The sequence below is a fragment of the Salminus brasiliensis genome, chromosome 2 (assembly GCF_030463535.1).
Source record: "Salminus brasiliensis chromosome 2, fSalBra1.hap2, whole genome shotgun sequence".
Lineage (NCBI taxonomy): Eukaryota > Metazoa > Chordata > Actinopteri > Characiformes > Bryconidae > Salminus > Salminus brasiliensis.
Window position 1 is genome coordinate 20,786,871 of NC_132879.1, and position 19,378 is coordinate 20,806,248.

General features: G+C 42.3%; 2 protein-coding genes across 4 annotated transcripts in view; one reads left to right on the forward strand and one right to left on the reverse strand.

Annotated features, from left to right (window-relative positions):
• Nucleotides 1–19,378, reverse strand: part of pamr1b (peptidase domain containing associated with muscle regeneration 1b) — a 30,797-nt gene that overhangs the window by 1,911 nt on the left and 9,508 nt on the right. Inside the window, exons 2-12 of one of the 2 annotated variants that reach the window (XM_072669976.1) lie at nucleotides 15,981–16,157; nucleotides 14,333–14,458; nucleotides 13,797–13,911; nucleotides 7,758–7,975; nucleotides 7,460–7,567; nucleotides 4,468–4,638; nucleotides 3,970–4,158; nucleotides 2,744–3,715; nucleotides 1,828–2,010; nucleotides 1,571–1,637; nucleotides 231–454 (exon numbers count right to left, since the gene is read on the reverse strand). In XM_072669976.1, the coding sequence (XP_072526077.1) occupies nucleotides 231–454; nucleotides 1,571–1,637; nucleotides 1,828–2,010; nucleotides 2,744–3,715; nucleotides 3,970–4,158; nucleotides 4,468–4,638; nucleotides 7,460–7,567; nucleotides 7,758–7,975; nucleotides 13,797–13,911; nucleotides 14,333–14,458; nucleotides 15,981–16,157 (2,550 nt within the window). Of the gene's footprint in view, nucleotides 1–230; nucleotides 455–1,570; nucleotides 1,638–1,827; nucleotides 2,014–2,743; nucleotides 3,716–3,969; nucleotides 4,159–4,467; nucleotides 4,639–7,459; nucleotides 7,568–7,757; nucleotides 7,976–13,796; nucleotides 13,912–14,332; nucleotides 14,459–15,980; nucleotides 16,158–19,378 lie in introns of both variants that reach the window. The other variant, XM_072669967.1, reaches the window with a different exon arrangement.
• Nucleotides 17,374–19,378, forward strand: part of trim44 (tripartite motif containing 44) — a 143,589-nt gene continuing 141,584 nt past the window's right edge. The window contains exon 1 of one of the 2 annotated variants that reach the window (XR_011978362.1): nucleotides 17,374–17,421. The gene's annotated coding sequence lies outside the window, so the exon portion shown is untranslated. The remainder of the gene's footprint in view (nucleotides 17,422–19,378) is intronic. The other variant, XM_072669987.1, reaches the window with a different exon arrangement.

Below are 19,378 nucleotides of genomic sequence, written 5' to 3' on the forward strand. Positions count from 1 at the left end.
CCGAATGGAATTTGATAGATGGGTGTGTATCAAGCTTTGATTTCACATTACGTTCTCACAGGGCTACAGAATTCCCACCCATTTATTTTTCTATTTTCTATATTTTTCTATTCTTCTTTGATATGACATGCTCAGTCACATACATGTTTAACTTCAGAGTACATTTGTAAGTGAACACATTTGTAACTGAGTACCAGTAAAGGTTCATTTATACTATCTGGTGCCCTCACCTGGTGAGCAAGAGACATGACGGCCACTCCACTTGCCAGTTTTGAGGCACGTTCTGCGGGCGCTTCCAGTGTTGTGGTAGTAGGGCGATGTACACTCGTATTCGATGTGTGTATAGAGCTGATGGAAACCCTGGGGGAGTGGAGCTAGAGTTGGAGGCCCTTTTGTGGGGACTGGGCTTGACTTTGTCTCAGAGGTGGAATAGAACTTATGCACTGGAGTTTTTCTGAAAAAAAAAGGTAAATATGTAAATGGTAAAGCTGAGCCATCCAACATGAGTTCTGGAGAGCCACAGCACTGCACTGCTGTGTAACTCACGTTCTGTTGCTTATAAAACTTTGATCATCATCTGATGATCAAGGATGTATTTTAAAAGAAAAAGTGGGAAACACTTGGGGTGGACTGGAGAACGCTGGACTGAAAGGATTTTCAAATAGTATTATTATTACTTTTATGTGGCAGATTTTTCCATTGCCCCTATGGCTTTGTTCTTAGGTTAGTGTAAAACAAAAAACTTTTGTTCACTGAAGTTCACTGGTAAATAAACTGTGTAATCACAATTATCATCTGCAGTATTAAAAGCATAATGGAATTTAATAATAATATTCAATCCTCAGCTGTCAGTGTTTGTGGTAAGAAGAAGACAGGTTGCAAGTGTGTGGGAGCTTCATCACAAGAAACCCGAAAGCCATAGTCATTATCATAAATAAAACCCAGACAGCCAGTAGTCAGAAACATACTCGAAACAACTTGGCTGAAAACATTCGACCAAAAATACATCACAAAACACACACACAAAAGCATGTGTCTTTATACTAGAGCTAAATGCACTTTTACAAGCGCATGTGAGTCTCACAATCACTGCCAGGTGAGGGGCAGAGCCTGCAGGGGGGCTGGCAGTGACATGACCAGACCAAATAAACAAAAGAGCGCATGGCCAGTCCAAACAAACAAAAGAGTAATGACAGTCCCAGCCATGTGACACAAGTACTGTTGACTGTTGTCACTCAAAACTTTAATTAGACACCATATTTGCGACACTTGCTGAATTTGATTTGAAAAGTTACTGTCATGTGCACCAGCCTGTTTTTGCAAAAAGAAAAAATACACCCTGACATTTCTGACACAGTTCTCTTATTTGTTGACATTGGAACAAATGGATAAATGTCAGAAGCAGAGGCTTGTCTTTTGTCTATTGCTGACGGTAAATCGAATCCCTTAGTTTGTACGTAACTAACTTACTTCAACTTCAGTTGAAGTAATGTACGCACTGAAGGGTTATTACATTTTAATAGTATTTAATACCACAGTAAAACTCTCCAATTATATGGGCTGCTTGTACCTGAATGGGACTTGTGGGGGCAGAGTCTTCTGCTTCACAAGCACTGAGACCTTGGGCTCTCGACATGCTGCAGAGACAAACAAAAGCATGTGTTATATAATCCTACCTAACTGGACTCGAATGACACATGCACGTACAACAAAACGCTCTACATTTGCATAGCTATCAGACAGACAGTGGATCGTTTTCCTGTTATCTTCTCAAAATCTAAATGGGCTAGTTTTTTTTAGGCAGGAGGTAATTGAGCAAGCTCATACCCCTCACACAGAATGGCTGTGTGCCACTCCAGGTGCCATTAGGCTGGCATGTCCTGCGGGCGCCGCCACTCAAAGCGTACGAGTGGTTGCAGGAAAACTCCACAGTCTCTGGATCTAGACCAGGCACATACTCATAGGAGCCTTGGAACAGTCGTGGGGGTGGAGGACACTTTCTTCCTTCAGCTTCTAAAAGAAAGAGAGAAAGAAAGTTTCTTAGTCAGGAGTGGACCTTCAAGGGTACATGCATGCTGGAAACGTTACTGCATAATTTCATTGCATTGCATTAGGTAATCACTGCAGCAGTATGTGGCTCCTGGCACTGTTTGACAAACTGTAATCTATATAAATGGACAAAGTACGGACAAAAGTCAAGCTTCAGGTTAGGTGATTCTACTGTTTTTCAAAATGTGGCCCCAGTGTGAGTCTGATTTGACTTTTTCTTGCATAACAAACTCTGTAATACTGCTCTCATCCACCAGATAAATAAGCATGTATTTCTGCTTGCCTGTCGAAATCTGATCACAGAAACACATTTCCTTTACGCTTGTGTTGGATGTGGATAAGATCCGTCTCTGATCACCTCCAAATGTGGTTTGAGTAATCTGATCATAATCTGATCACAATGTCTTGAGGGTGTTTACACCTGGCTTTTCATTCAGACAAGTGAAATCTGAATGTGATCCGATCACTAAAAACTAAAATCTTAATGTCGGGTGTGAACAGGCTCAGTGAGGTTTTAGGCACGGGTGTGAGGCATGCAGCTAAATCGGTAGATAACAGCTGTCATTACTTGTTATACATTTACCTCATGACTCCTAGCCAAACAACAAACATGATAAACTAACAGTTGGGGTAAAGGTAAAACTATGGCAGTTGTTTTTTGTGTGGCAAACCATAGCTTTAAAGTGGTGATTACCAATGATGCTGAGGTTCTCTGCTCCTGTCTCCTGCTCTGTCTGTCGGCTTTCTGCCTCAGCTGTCGAATCAACAGAGGGTTCCTCTTTAGTTTGGGTTTCTGAGACAGGCTCTGTGGTATTTTCCTCCTTATGCTCCACACCTTGCTGTGTCGCTTCAGGCTTGACTGTGACAATATGTTCCTCAGTCTCTGGACTCAGAGTTGACACCGTGGCTTTGTCTGTACTGTTATCTGTTACAGCTGTTATAGTGGTTGTCGGCTGGATTTTCGGGCTTTCTTTTGGAGGGAACTTCTCAGGGCCTCCCTCTATGTCATTACTGTCTACAGGCTCAGTGTTATTGTCAGGGCCTAAGGTGACTATTGTATAAAGCACATTGTCTTTCTCATCTTGATTCAGGCTGACTATTGTGAACTGTGGTACATCAGTCGTTGTTTCCTTTTTCTCCTTTTCCGCAGCTTTTGGTATGTTTGGTATGGTCTCTTTAATGTTTCCTTCACTGAATGGTCTCTTCATGTCTTCAGTTAACATATTGTCCACAGTGTTCATGTCCAAATGTTTAGTTGGGTCTTTTACTGCATTTTCTTCACCTTCCAGATCTCCATCTTTGCCCAGGTATTTCTGACCTGGTTTCCCATTGTCTGAGTCTTTCTTCCTGACTGTATTCATGCTGTCATCAGGATCTTTGCTGCTAGTTTTGTCTTTGCTTCCAACAGCAGTTATGTCCTTTCCAACGTCTTTGCCTGGGTCCTTCCCTTTGTCTTTGTCAACATGTTGTCCTTTGTCTTTACCAGTCTCTTCCACCTGTCCAGTTTTGTCTTTCTCACTCGTTGGTTTCTCTAGAATAATAGGTTTGTCTGGAATTTTGTCTTTCTCTTGCCCAGCCTTATCAATGAAGTGTGTTTGTTTGTCTTTTTCAGTGTCTTCACTTTTCTTGTCTTTGTCTTTATCTGGTACAGGTATGATGTCCTCCTCTGTAAACAAAAGTATTTGTAATAGTTTTGAATGCAGATCTGGACCTTGGCCAATGCCATGCGTAAGATGATATATTGATGAGAAGCAATAAAGTTGAGTACAAAGTTTTACTAGGCAAAGTAAGCTCACATTTAACTAACTGTTCCATGCTGTAAATATAATGCTTATAAAATCCAAAGGTACCCACTGCACTCCTGAAATAAATCTAGCTGGATCAGTTTGCGCCCATCATAATACCATGATTAAAGTGTACCTTTGACACAGATGGGCGCTGTTCCGCTCCATGTACTGTTGGCCAGACAAGTTCTTTGATGAGTTCCAATCAGTCTATATGGCCTATAGCACAAGTACTGCAGGGCAATAAGCACATCGTTGGGACCATAGACCAGGAAATGGTCTCCATATGCCGGCTTAGGAGGTATGCCACAGTTCTTTTCTGGCACTGAAGAGACAAGAAGGCATGGTGTAATTATCAAAGAAGCGTGTGCCATCTCCATGGAAATTCTTGCTTGGAAAGTTTTCAGTATATAATTACAGAGCATGTCAAATACATGCATGCTGCCTACACTAAGTCCATTATTCTACCGTGGTCACATAAAGGAAAGCAAACATTTACAGTGACAAACACCATTTCGTCTTTTCATAGTCAGTCTACTCTACGTTTCCAACACAGTCTAGATCAGTAACTACTGCTTTAATTACAAGCATATTAGATGCAGTCTTTGCATCTTCCCCTTCACCATTTGCTTACCACACAGAGGAGTCGGAGTACTCCATGAGCCATCCAGCAGACATGTGGACATGCGAAAGCCCTTAAGGGTGAAACCTGCATCACAGCGGAACAAAGCCTGACCTCCCACCCTGACATCCAGACTCTCCATTGAGCCAGACTCTGGCACTGCAGGCCTCTTACACTCCAACACTGTTGGTTAGGATAGACATCTTTAGTGTACAACAAAATGAGATTTTGTCACAGTCTAAACTTGTTTTTGAGTTGGCACTTATTTTATGTAAGACATGGGCCAAAATATCAGTAGCAGGTTTTCCATTGAATGATTTAGCCATTTTTAATAGAGTTAAAAGTTAGGTTGTAAAACGATAAAAGAAATGTGAATTAATTAGTGTCCCCATCAACTACTATTATGCACAAATTCCTGGATATGACATCATACATTGTCAGCAGTCTTGCTCGCCATGTGTGGCATACAGAATGGAGGGATGTGAACCTTTATTAGCCTCAGTAGAGCAGTTCAGACAGCCACCTGTCAGGCTAACAGTTGCCCTAACATTGAAAGGATGAATGGTCAGGGGGTTGTTTAATGAGGGCTGTAGTCACTGGCTGCATCCCAAATCGCATGGTACTGCACAAAATAGTATGTAAAAAAAATAAAATAAAGCACAGCCATTATATGTGCCTTCATTAGTGTAGATTGTAAAGTATTGAAATGTGTGATTAGGGATGCAGCCAATGTGGGGTTGGCCACCGAACCCTTGACAGGACGTAGAGCGAAATGCTTGGCTTTTGGTCCTAATATGTCATTACTTATTTAAGCTGCATTTTCTCTAATGTTGTTAGACTTTATAACCATCTTATCCCTGCAATCAAAGTACAAAGCTTTTTATTTGCAATATTTCATATTATTATTTTAATTTTTATTATTATAGACTTGCTAAAGATACTGTATGTTGAAGAGTCTCATATGCCCGCATTACCACATCTTGCATAACCATTTCCGGTTATTAATGAACGGTTCTAATAAGCAACCCAGCACAGCAGCTCAGTGTCATCCTTTGCTCAGACAGCAGCTTGGCTGCCTCTGTGGCCTGAGCCGGCCCCCACACTCTGACCTGCATGTTCTGGGAGCACGCCACACGCTGTGTTTCCTGTCATCTTCTCAGCCTGCTCGGAATGCTCTCTGCTGAGATTCCCTTAACTCCAACAACATTAGTTACACCGCCTTTCTCCTATCAGCAAATCCTCCTGCGCTACTTACAAAACTGTTTGTGTGTGCATTGTGGGGGTAGCATGAGTGAGCATATATAAATCACACCTCCCATACTTTAAAAGCTTAAAGCCCCAGGCTCCCATAATTCTCTTTGCAGCTCGCAAAATCTCACAACCACAATTAGGTAACAGCAACATTCAATTAGAACATCCAATTTAAGTGAGTCATTAGCTAGCAGTCGCTTGATGAAGATCCACATTGCAGGGTAATGACGGAAAAGTCGTTTTGCTTGGAAAGGAATGAGACGTCACTACTGAAAGACCTTTTGGAGAAACAGCTGTATTCTGTAGGGATAAGGCAGCCTTTACTAGGTGGGTATTATGTGGTTGTTGTGGGGATTAGGTATGAAGGATGGAATGAAGTTAAGTAATCTCTGAAATAATGCCCAGCAGACACACATTTGGAGACCAAGTTGAAGATGTTATGCCTTATGTCTTTAAAGGAGAGAACATGCAAGTCAAGGAAGATAAATTACTGTAGGCTCCTGATCAAGACACTCGTTTTTCCATGCTATTGTGCAACGTAGAAGAATGAACCTGGTGATTTTCCAGCAGCAATATTTAAGGCTTAGAACACAAAAGGAATCCTCCCTTAGTTCCCTTTCATGATCCTTTTTTCCCTCTTCTCAAACCTCAAATTGGGGAGAACTTGAATTGACTATCCAGCTTGGAAAGAGCTTGACCCCGACACGCCAGGCGAAGAATAACCCATCCTGTTTAAACTCCCAGAGAAGCCAGTCTTGTGGAGAAGTGATAAAATGAAAGCTATCCCAACCACAAACCAACACCCTGCTCCTCCAAACCAAAACCCAGCCTCTACCCTAACCCTGGCTTGGCTACTTCCATACTGCCTGCACTGGGCTCCAGAGAATGCTTAAACCATGGCGACAAAGGACACTCATAGAAGACGTAATGATTAGGGAAATGTTACTTGCTAACAATTCGCTTTTATTGGTTTGCTGCAAGTCCTTCTTCATTGTGTCTATCAAATCCTATGCTATGTGTAATGGCAAGTTAAAAATAGTTACCCAATTTTTTATTATTTTTTTTTTGGCTGCGGACAGACCCAAACATGAGTAAATTAAGCTTTGCTACAGTGGGTGCACAGTATGATTTAAAGCCCACATGTTTTCCAATGTGCAGGGAAGCTTTAAAAACCGACTGCCTATAGTATTCCTCGCGGGAACAAAGGATATATGTACTCAGATTATGGTATGAAATTCTCCTCTAGATTTTATGAGCATGGAAAAAGCTAGCTCATATTAAAGGCAGGGTTTGTTTCACTATTCGCTTTATAGAGTCAAATTTAGCCACGGAAATGAGACCACCAGTCCCAAAATATAAGAAAGAGGGCAGAACGTTTCTCTTTTTACAGGACTGTGTTCATAAGAGTCGGGGGTATTGTAATATGTTTGGAAACGCGTGTCAGAATCCAAGCGCACAAGCATGTAAGGGATAGAGAGAGAAACAGAAAGGGAAAGAGAGAGAGTGTGTGTGTGGACCAGTGGAAGGTGGTCCAGCGGAATCACGGTGGGTTTTCCACTGGCATCACACAAATACAAATACACACTCTGCCAGTATATAAATAAATAAATAATGAATAGAACTGAATGGGAACTGCTCTGCCGCTAGGAGATCTGCCTTGTGCAGACCCAACCTACTGCTCTAACTTCAGTGTTTGTGTGAGGTATAAGATGACATGGGAGTGTATCAGTCCCAGTGCTAATGGGTAACTTACCATGTTCACATCTCTTGCCTGTGTATCCAGCTAAGCACGCGCAGTGATAGGAGTGAGAGGAGTCCAAAATGCAGGTACCATCATGCATACAGGGGGAGGAGGTACATGCTAGATACACAGACATACACACAGGATTTAGTCATGTGTTTAGCTGATGTTTTATGTTACAGTCTAAATTCTGAGGGATTAGAGATTTTCTTTTTTTTTTTGCATCCTGATCAGTCATTTAATACTGACTATGTGCCAATACGATTACGATCTACGCTCTGAACTCCCACTGTGCTCCATATAGTCTCACCTGAGTTCTCCTGAAAGATGGCAAACAATCCGTCAAAGTTCTTGTAACCATCGGAGACAAACAGTATATGCAGGGAATTGCCAGTGCTTTGGATGGGAGGGGGGCGTTCGTTTCCACAGAACCGGCCAATCACCTGAGAGTTTATACTGTCTCCGTCTCTAACCTCTACAAAGTCATAACGGCAGCTGTGGTCGAACTCCAGACTTAACATCATGAATCTGTTTCGAGGAGAGAAGGGAAGACAGGGGGAAAGAAATCAAGTGGTTAAATGAAAGGCTGGGACTGTCTTTAACAGCAACAGCACGACATCCGGTCTCATTCCATTCAGACTCTCATCATTATTCCAGTCCTCTAATAGGACTGCTCTCATTCCCCCACAAAGCATCTGCTATTTAGCAGCCCTTTAAAATTCCGTGACAAATTGGAACTTTATTCCATCATTTAAGTTGAGTCACAGAGTATAAAACCAGGTTCTGCGTATCATTGACACAAATTAACGCATTACAGTTCCATGGAGATGAATAGTGTGTCCTGTTTCCTAAAAAAAAGGGGGGAAGATGGGGAGCGCGTGCAATGTTTTCCTGGCTCTGCCATCCTGGCACCCTCACGCTCTTTGTTTTCGTGCCTTGTCTTTCTCTCTGTTTTACTGCAGCAGAAGGGCTTGTAATGAACCAGCATCCCAGATACGGAATGTGTTAAATGGCGCAGACAGGCCATTCCTCCTTTTTCCACGAATGGCTTGTTTTAATGGAAGTGAGAATTGGGCATTTTATTTTTCGTGTTACAGGAAATTAAGTAACTGTTTCATAAACATTGTCCCCTTCTAAAATCAAACCAACATCCCAGAGGCTGTGTGTTTTTCTGCTTGTACCTTGTCTGCAAGACACATTAAGGTAGAAAACGAGCTATTAGCCCATAATTTGAAGTTGACATCATGGCTGTGCGGAGAGCCCTTAGCTTATGGGAACAAGGCTGCAATTCTTTCGGTGTGGTGCTAATGGGACAATTGTTCATGAGTAAAGCAAAAGCAAAGCAAGATCAATTTAGCAATGATCAGCACATTAGCAACCATTAGTGATATCAAACAGAATTAGCTGTGAAATACCTGATTCAGTGTGTTTTTAAGGTACTCTAGTAAAGACAGTCTGTCCTGGGTTGTACTGGGTTCATAAATCTATAAATATCTCTGGAAGCCTTGTCAAAGTAGTTGTGTGCAAATAGACCACACTGAAGCACTGGTTTGGCTTACAATTCTAATAAATAGTTGTCATAGCAATTACTGTATGTATGGGAATTATGGTGCAGATGCTGTAAGGTTGAAAGGGATGATGTTCATTATTAAAGTCAGTTAAGAGTGATGTGCCCTTTTCAACCCGCGTTAGCAGACAGCTGTTCTCTTCTAATTGGGCTTTTCGATGTAAGCAGCTTTTTACAGGGAGCGGTCACACGCTTTCAATCAAGCCTTCACCACACACATTTAGAGGACCACAGAATTGGATTATAAATGCTGTTCCAAAGCCAGAGTGTCAGTCATTTTTTGTTGATTTTTTTGTTCAGTTTGCCAAAAAAGAATATAATATCAGCCTTAGTTTCATTTTTCCTAGAATTTTTATCTGACTGAAGGATGATTTCTATAACAAACAAGCCCTTTGTCAGTGTTATAAGGATGGGTGGCCTACCAGTACTAGGTACGATAATACACAATTATATCAATTTTCTATATAGTCACAATTGAGGTAAATGCCACAGTCTTGCTCTAAAGCAAAGACACATGCTAGGACAGCACATGTTTATATAGATATAATGGTCAGAATTTTGGTGTTGGAAAGAAAGAGGAAACCTGTTCAGAAAATTAATCAATTTAAGTTCCTCAGCCTAAAATGACTTTTCTAATTCTCTAAAACATGGGTTCACATCAAAATAGCCATCTTCTCTATTAAGGGTTCCACCACAATCAACTCAATTATCCTCTCCAATTTTAGGCAGCCAATTACCCAGCCCACTCGTTAGTACTCTCCCACTATCACATGAAATGCTCTTGACACTGGAATTTTAAGGACTGGCGCAAGTTCAACCAGCCACCACTGCAATGCTACCAGGTGATCAACGCACTCGGAGTACAACTCCAAGTACCAATAGTTTAGCAGACGTCCGTGCCGGCCAGCATCACACTGACATGACGTGGAATGAGAAACCCGAAGAGAGCAGGCTTCCGTCCAGCGATCCTCGGGTCATAGTGGCAGCACCTTGGTCTGCTGGACCACTCTTCCACAAACATTTTGCTTCATGTCCAGCAGAACACAACACTGTCCTTGTGTGACTGACTTACAGTGCATCCGGAAAGTATTCACAGCGCTTCACTTTTTCCACATTTTGTTAGGTTACAGCCTTATTCCAAATTGTATTAAATTAATCTCTTTCCTCAAAATTCTACACAAAATACCCCATTATGACCATGTGAAAAAAGTTTTCTTGAGAGTTCTGAAAATTTATTAAAATTAAAAAACAAAGAAATCATATTTACATAAGTATTCACAGCCTTTGCTTAATACTTTGTAGAACCACCCTTGGCAGCAACTACAGCCTCAAGTCTTTTTGAATATGATGCCACAAGCTTGGCACACCTCTCTTTAGGCAGTTTTGCCCATTCTTCTTTGCAGTACCTCTGAAGCTCCATCAGGTTGGATGGGAGACGTCTGTGCACAGCCATTTTCAGATCTCTCCAGAGATGTTCAATCGGATTCAAGTCTGGGCTTTGGCTGGGCCACTCCAGGACATTCACAGAGTGGTCCTGAAGCCACTCCTTTGAGATCTTGGCTGTGTGCTTCGGATCGTTGTCCTGCTGAAAAATGAACCGTCGCCCCAGTCTGAGGTCAAGAGCGCTATGGAGTAGGTTTTCATCCAGGATGTCTCTGTACATTGCTGCATTCATCTTTCCCTCTATCCTGACTAGTCTGGCAGTTCCTGCTGCTGAAAAACATCCCCATAGCATGATGCTGCCACCACCATGCTTGACTGTAGGGATGGTATTGGCCTCGTGATGAGCAGTGCCTGGTTTCCTCCAAACATGACGCCTGGCATTCACACCAAAGAGTTCAATCTTTGTCTCATCAGACCAGAGAATTTTGTTTCTCATGGTCTGAGAGTCCTTCAGGTGCCTTTTGGCAAATTCCAGACGGGCTGCCTTGTGCCTTTTACTAAGGAGTGGCTTTCGCCTGGCCACTCTGCCATACAGGCCTGATTGGTGGATTGCTGCAGAGATGGTTGTCCTTCTGCAAGGTTCTCCTCTCTCCACGGAGGAACGCTGGAGCTCTGACAGAGTGACCATCGGGTTCTTGGTCACCTCCCTGACCAAGGCCCTTCTCCCCCGATCGCTCAATTTAGATGGCCGGCCAGCTCTAGGAAGAGTCCTGGTGGTTCCAAACTTCTTCCATTTACGGATGATGGAGGCCACTGTGCTCATTGGGACCTTCAAAGCAGCAGAAATGTTTCTGTATCCTTCCCCAGATTTGTGCCTCAAGACTATTTTGTCTCGGAGGTCTACAGACAATTCCTTTGACTTCATGCTTGGTGTTTGCGCTCTGACATGCAGTCAACTGTGGGACCTTATATAGACAGGTGTGTGCCTTTCCAAATCATGTCCAATCAACTGGATTTACCACAGGGGGACTCCATTTAAGCTGTAGAAACATCTCAAGGATGATCAGTGGAAACAGGATGCACCTGAGCTCAATTTTGAGCTTCATGGCGAAGGCTGTGAATACTTACGTAAATGTGATTTCTTAGTTTTTTATTTTTAATAAATTTTCAGAACTCTCAAGAAAACTTTTTTCACATGGTCATAATGGGGTATTTTGTGTAGAATTTTGAGGAAAGAGATTAATTTAATACAATTTGGAATAAGGCTGTAACCTAACAAAATGTGGAAAAAGTGAAGCGCTGTGAATACTTTCCGGATGCACTGTAATAGACATGATGGAACACTGAGACACTGACCAGCAAAATCACTGGACTTCAAACCCAATTCTCAAAGTGGAACCCAAAGTGGAACAGCGGGTGAAATGCTGAAATTCACACAAAGCAACTCTAGCTGAAATGGGCACCCAGTTTGTGAAACTAAAAGAGGACAGTATCTACATGCGGCTGGTGTAATCAATTAATTAATTAATTTTTAGTTCAGAGAGCTTAATACTTAATACTGAAAAGATTCCAAAGTGCATTTTGTTAATGGTGTCTGTGCATGTTTGGAGTACTGTAATACTACTAATGCATACTGTCATATCCATAAATTAGATAAGTAGTGCATTTCGCTTCCTATATTTAACTACTACCTCATGAAGTGCAAATGTGGAAAGAGGTGTTAACTCTGCACAGTAAATGAGCTATGGAACTCCATCTTTCTGATTATCTTGGAGTGCTGGAGTTTAAAGGGTGCTATTTCAAAGAATATGAGTCTAAAGACTGCTCCCCATTAGGGTTAACCTGACTTGGCCGAAGCAGCGGACAGGCGCATAAAAATCTGGAGCTTATACTGTAAAGCACATGCTGGCACGCTGCCATATCCTTAGTCTACATTAAATGCAGAACTGTCTGTTTGGTTAAGGAGGCACAGCTGGGAATCAAGTGGCCCGAAAGGATCAGAACATGTGTCTGCTTCTGCAGAGTGGGCAGCACCACTGTTACTGGTTAATCATTACAGTATTAAGGAGTCCGACCCTGCCAGCAGTAGTAAATGCACAATGCTCCCTGCCAGCAAAGGCTTTGCCTGAGCACGCCAGGAGTCATTACTTTCCATTAGTCCATCATCATCGGTAGAATGAAGTAATATGGATAAGAAAGGACTCTTATTTCATTTACAGCCTTGCTGGTAGTTTGTGGTGTGTTGTTAAGGTGCTTCATTAAGAAGGGGTGCCTCTTTTTTGTCCACATACAATTATAGACTTTTCTGAGTGTTATGTGGAAATGATGCACATAGTATGTCCCATGCCTGAAACTGAAACGGGGGGGCGAACTCAGAGGGCTTTTAGGATGGCATTCTGGGCTGCTTTTAGATGAATGTGTGAAGCTGAAGCCCCCCGCTAAAGATGAGAAAAGGTGAAAAAGAGGAGGAGACAGGGAGGCAGAGGCTGCAAAGTTGTTTGACGCTTGAGTGAGACGGAGGGTTTATATGTGGCTTAGTGGGAGGAGTGTGAGGTGTGGGCCACCACCCAAAATGCAGTTATGACATAACTCCACTTGTAACAGCCTGTAAACTGTTTTGGCATGTGTTTTAAAGCTGGTCACAGTAGTGAGTTTTAACACAGTTGTACATATGAGTGGAAAATTATCATCACATCATTGTTCCCCATCTGGGTAGCATAAAGCTTGCTATCACTTTACTTGGATGGTCCATTGTGAATGCTGTAGATGCTCATACGTAGATGCTCACCTGTCATTCAACTAACATTCAACTAAATGTCTCTTAAATGCAACTCAGCCCTAAGTTGTCTATTGAATGTAACCCTACTCTGAACCCTAACCTTACCCTTTTAGGCTTGGGTTTAGGGCTAGATATAAGGTTTTAGGGAAGAGTTTGGGTTAGGATTTAGGGTTGATTTAATGGTATGGTTAAGGTTAGGGTTGGGGTTAGGTTGCTGGGTTACATTCAACATAGAGTTGCATTTATTGGATATTCAGTTGAATGTTAGTTAAATGCCAGGTGAACATCTATGAGAAATCTATAATGGACCATCTAACTAAGGCTTAAATTTGGTATGATTTCTACATAATCCAGTAATTTTATTTAGGGCTGAATTGGGATTTTGAATATGTAAGCCGGTAATTTAATGTACTTGGTGTTTCTTGATTAATAGTGACTATTTTAACCTTGTACTGAATATGTAGAGGTACTCTGTCGCTGTTGCTCATCAGTCTAATTGAATGGAGTAATTGATGTTAAAGTGAACTGTTGAACAATTTGAAGAAATGATGAAAGCTGTTGTCTAGAAGGGGAATAGAGGCTGCACAAGAGAAGCTTACAGTGGCAGGAGATGGACCTACTTGAGTTCTATAGTGAAAGGCCGGTCCACCTGCAGGGTCCACTCACAGCGGGCATTAGTAGGGTAGCTTTCCAAAACCAGGTGACCTTGCCTCTTCCTGATCACACCACCACATGCTAAAAAAGTGAGGCATTCATACATCCATTCAATATACTGTATCCATCCATGTATGCCTCATCTGTATTCATTGATCGATTTATCCACCCATCTCTCCATCAATCTCCATAAATCTGTCCACCAGTACAGTTCAGTTACAATAATAACAAATCACATCACATTGAAAGAAATATCTGTGTTCAACTTTTCTATAAGCCTTATGCGTTATGCTTTTTTTTTGGCTTTATAATGCCAGTCAGACCTGAATTTAAGTCAGTAAACATGTTTTGACTTGACACAGTTTATCTGATAGTCACTCGCAAATATTTCATCCGAATACTAAAATGCCACAGGGTGTTCAGAAAAGTCATCATGGCACGTAGAATGTCGATAATAAAAATGATACCATGTCATGAAGGCATGTAGGTGAAAGTAACTTACTCATACAGTCTCCACCGGACCACCCAGGGCGACACTCCGCACAGTATTGGCCCTTAATAAAGAAGTCATCTCTGGGACCCCACGTTCCATTGTTGCAGCGCTTACAGTTTTCAAATATGCTGCACCCTTTTGCGAGGGATAGAAAATAGGAGGTGTTAATATGGCTTGTAAATCATAGTGGTGAGCTAATGCTGAGGACATATAAAAAATTATGACCCTCAGGACATTGGATTCTGATATAGTCTTCCAAGTCGTCCAAGTTATACAAGCACCACAACCTGCCCCCTTTGTGTCCATGACCCTCTAAGCTGCTAAAGACATCAGCTTCCAGCTAACTAAGCAGAGACCATAAGCACATACTGACTTCCTGACATATGCATGTTCACAGAATCCTGACGAGCTCTGGACGCTGGCGATGGATTTCACATGTGGATTAAGGATGAAGACAAAGAGAAACCCGGAAACTCGAGCAGGACCTGAACATGTAAAATGCTGGGCGCATGTATCAGACGTTCAGTGTCTACACTGCTGTCTGGAGCACTGTTTTAAATTCATGAGGCTGATTGTAAAATAATATATATTTTTTCCCGAATTCTCCATAAAACAGTTGCCCAGGTATGAATTTAACTAAGAACATCTGGTATACATGAACAAACAGCCAGACAGAGAGAGACAGCCCCCACACCCAACCTAAACACACACACACACTAAACCTAGAACATGTCATTTCTCCTCTGTTACTGGGTGTCGTAACACCCTTGTTGGGTTAAAGAGCAAAAAATGATCTCTAAGGTTGATCTTTAGGAACATGAGCTCTAGGTCTCTAGGAGTAGGGTTATGTAGCATGGGGAGCACCATGTGTTGCACGGGCTTTTAAATTGAGCTATCACAATCAATTTTCCTTCACCTAATGACCTGAATGTTTCCCTTTCCTTCAAGTCCTTAGGGACATGACAGTGACAAATGAGGCATAATTGCCAAATCAAACATGTGTAAAAACAGTGCTGTCAGAGACACTGTCAGAGAGGGGCGAATGAAACCCAGACCTACAGAGGAGCACAAATGATCTGGTTTGAGAGGTGAAAGCAGACAGCAGATGAGACAGACTATGACAGTTTGGAACAAGACAGTGTGGGTGTAACAGATATCTTTATCTCTTACACAGAGAGCACGAGAGTCATAAGATGAAAGCGAGTGAGAGTGTGAGTATGTTTTCCTCTCATAAGCAGGGAGTTATTAGTAATCTGGTATTATTGTCCACTGGTTGCTCACCTAAACAGGCTTCTTCATCAGTTTTTCTTTCGGAAGCATCGTAATCTTCGCTGTGCTGGCCATGCAAACTTGCAGCGTACATTTTTGCCACTTAAAATCCCATACAAAATACATCCCCAAAGATTGAGTGCAAATTTCCTCAGCTGTAATCTGGACATCATTGTTTTTTTCAAGTAATGCATCGGCATAAGCCGATTTTCCCAGAAATGATACTGGTTCTCGTGAAGGTAACTTGAAACAGCAACTCCAGCTCAAGTTCATGTTGGACCACTTCCCCTTTAATTACCTTTACATTCCTGGGTAAGAGTACATGTATGAAAGGGACTTACAAGGGCATATAGGGGAATGTGTATCTGAAGTTGGAAGACTGGCTCACCTGGGTGGATGATGCAGGGGTCACATTCATTGCGAGCGTTCCTGCAGCAGGGAACAGCGTAGCCCACGGGCGTGCCCTGAAGAGGGCATTTACACTGGATCACATCGTACTCGCAGCATCCTCTACACATTACATTCCACTCCGGCCCAGGACAGTAGTTGTACAGGAATCTGTAGTCTGAGAGAGAAAATGAATTGCTACTTATGTAGTAACACATTGCTATAACATATTACTATAAGCCCATCGGCACGCTACCCACTCGGCCACTACTACTTTTGAGTAAATGTATAAGACGGCCTGCTGTGTTGCACCACCCATGTGGATCCGACCAAGGATCTGACCACACAAGACCACTATCATAGATATTGGTAAGCTGGATACAAGCATGGTCAGCCTGAACAAGCTACTCAACCAGTATGACCGAGCTTGGCAATGCTGGTTGGCAAGACTAAGCCGGCCAAGCAGCATGATCAAAAATCAAATGCAATATACACTATGCTGGTCAAGAGCTGGTTAACCAGCTACTGTACCAGCATAAGGTATGTTTTCACCTGGAAGACCAACTTTTTAACAACCTTGACCATCAAAGAGCAGCTTAGACCATCTGAAACCAGCTTGAGCTGTATTTGTATTTGAACTAGATTCTAGTGACACCAGTGTACACATTTCATTTTGGACATGTGAGGCTTTGTGCTGAGGACAGTTTCTCCACTCGGATCCTCACACTATTTTCTCTTCATGCTCCAAGGGAACTGCTCGTGCCACTGTCAGCTTGGCTTGCTCATTATGGCTCTGGAACCCGATCTCTGTACAGCTGCTTTGTGGATCATTTATCATAAAAAGGGCTAGTCAAATAAAATAAACTGAAATGGCCTTCAAAAGAATATATTTCAGGCACTTCCCTGTCATGCAAAGACCTCGTAAGGAGCAAACCATCATCTCCCAGAGGCAGATGAAGACATTCTCTGTTGATGAATGAATCATTAAATTGAACCCTGGCAGCTCTTGGGCAAGAGCTGTTCGTAAGCATGTTTTTGCTGTTCTCTGCTTTGTCTTCCCAAAGCAGGGCGAGGGATGGTGAAATTCCAGCTTACAGCAGTCAGAGCATCGTAGGCCGAGGCACGGCACGGCCTGCGTTATGTAACTCGGAGTTTAATGTCCTTGGAGAGGTGGAAACTCAGCTGAGCAGATGAGGAATGAGAAAACACTGAGAGAGAAACCTCGAGCAGCCTCTCTCCTGACTCGACTCCAATAGAGAGAGCCTGCGCTCTCAGTGTTCTCTCCCTGGTAACGGCCGCGCGCGTGTTGTTGTTGTTGTGGTAGCTACGAGCTGCTTTGGCCGTTCCTCTGGTGAAGCGATGAATTAGAGCGATACACGTGGTGATGAATCACAGTGAGACGGCCTTTGTTTGTGCAGTCTGGACGTTCAGCTGAGAAGAAGGTGAGGGAGGGAAGCTTTTTTTGGACCCAGCTCTGTTGTTGTCTGCAGAAGCTACAAATGAAATGCAGAATTACGGGCCAGGGAGAAAAAGAAAAAAAAACAACAACTTGGCATGTTTTATGGCTTTGTGAAGACAAAATGACAGGCAGACTATTTAAGAACGTTTAAGACTGTACCAAGAAGCTGTAAAAGCTGAAAAGACTGAACAGGTTGTGCTGATGTATCTACTTTGATGTACTGTTTTTGTTTAGCCCTGTACACTGAGGCAAAACCAACAGAATGGAAGTCATGCTGTTCTGTTCTTCTGGTCAAATGTTCGAACACGTAGACGAACGGACTCTGCTTAGCAGAACATGTATTCTCAATGTGTGATGTAGCTAATTTATGTGCTCTAGAGACTAGCGACAATACTCTGAACATGTGCTGTGTGTGCTGTGTTCAGTCTGTCAGTATTTTTCACCCCAAAATGAGACACATTTTGCATTTTTGTGGTTTCCCTTGACAAACTGCAGAAGCCACAAGCATACTTGGCATGGTTATGTATGAAAGGGGAAAATAAAATTGGGCGGCTGTTTGTTTATGAACTGAAAGGGCTCAAGACAGCAAAAAGGAGTGACATGCATCTGACTACCCTGCACATCAACTCTGAGCAATTTAGCCAGTGTCAATTATACACATTTGTATCCTGCAGGTTTCCTCAAGATTTTCTCATGTTCTTTCATTGTACTTTTCCCCCCTGCTCTACTCTGGGTTACGGGTCTACACGGGCAGGCCAGCAGATCGCTTTGCTGTATGTGTGTGTACATGTGTGGGAGGGTGTGTATAGCAAAGGGGCTGGAGGCTTGGTGAGATGCTACAGAGATGTGAAGCATTTGATTGCTCTGGGCTGTTTCATTTCTGTGCTGATTTGGTCTGGCTGTTCTTTCTCAAACCCTGGGCCCTTCTCCCTTCCCAGGGCGTGAGGTCCTGGACTCCAAAACTGGGGGGGATGGAGGGAGTTTCCCTGCACACAACTTTGAAAGTTTCTGCAGAGCTAAATGATTAAGATGTAAACAAAGTCATTTGGTGTCTACTATGCAGCATTTTACTTCAAATCCTGCTCTTGGTCTTTCTTTCTGGGCATGATGTTGTGATCAACAACACTGTAGTAAACCCTGTTTGTAGTTTAACATGATTTATGATCTGTTTACAGAAAAGAAAAACTGTAAATGTCAGTGGTAACAATTTACTGTTGGCTTGGTGTTCACACTGTAATTATCGATAAACCTACTATACAGGCCATGATTGATAGGATGCTGACAGCCTCAAAGGCACAACAGATATACGTCTATATAATAACAATACAGGAATTATAGTCTTTGTGTTTCTTTGTTTCTGCAAAGACTGGTGCCATATATTTCAATTAAACAAAAATAAGTTAAAGATGATGCAGTTTTTAATATTTATGCAATATTACTTTCTTTTATTACATTTTTATAGTTTCTAATAAAAAAGGAAACGGGCTTGATAATGGGCAAATTGGGTCAATACTAAGTAAGAACCTCTTTGGCAAGTAATACAGCTTGTAAACACTTTTTGTAGACAGTTAAGAGTCTTTGAGTTTTTATTTGGGGAATTGTCACCCATTCTGCTTTTTAAATGACTTCTAGTTCTGTGATTCTTGAGCTGTCTTGCATGCACTGCTCTGTTAAGGTCTATCCACAGCTGTGGCCAGGGAACCATGAGGGCCATGGGTAAACCTTCAGATTGCGTCTCTTGAGGTAGTCCATTGTGGATTTTGAAGTGTGTTTAGGATCATTATCCTGCTGTAGAAGCCTTCCTCCTTCTTTTATCATTAACTTTTTTGTTGGTTTGTTTACAGATGGTGAGATGTTTGGTTCAGGAATTTGCTGGTATTTAATTTAATCCATCCTTTCCTCTATCAGTGAATTGTTCCCTGCGCCCCTGGCTGCCCCTC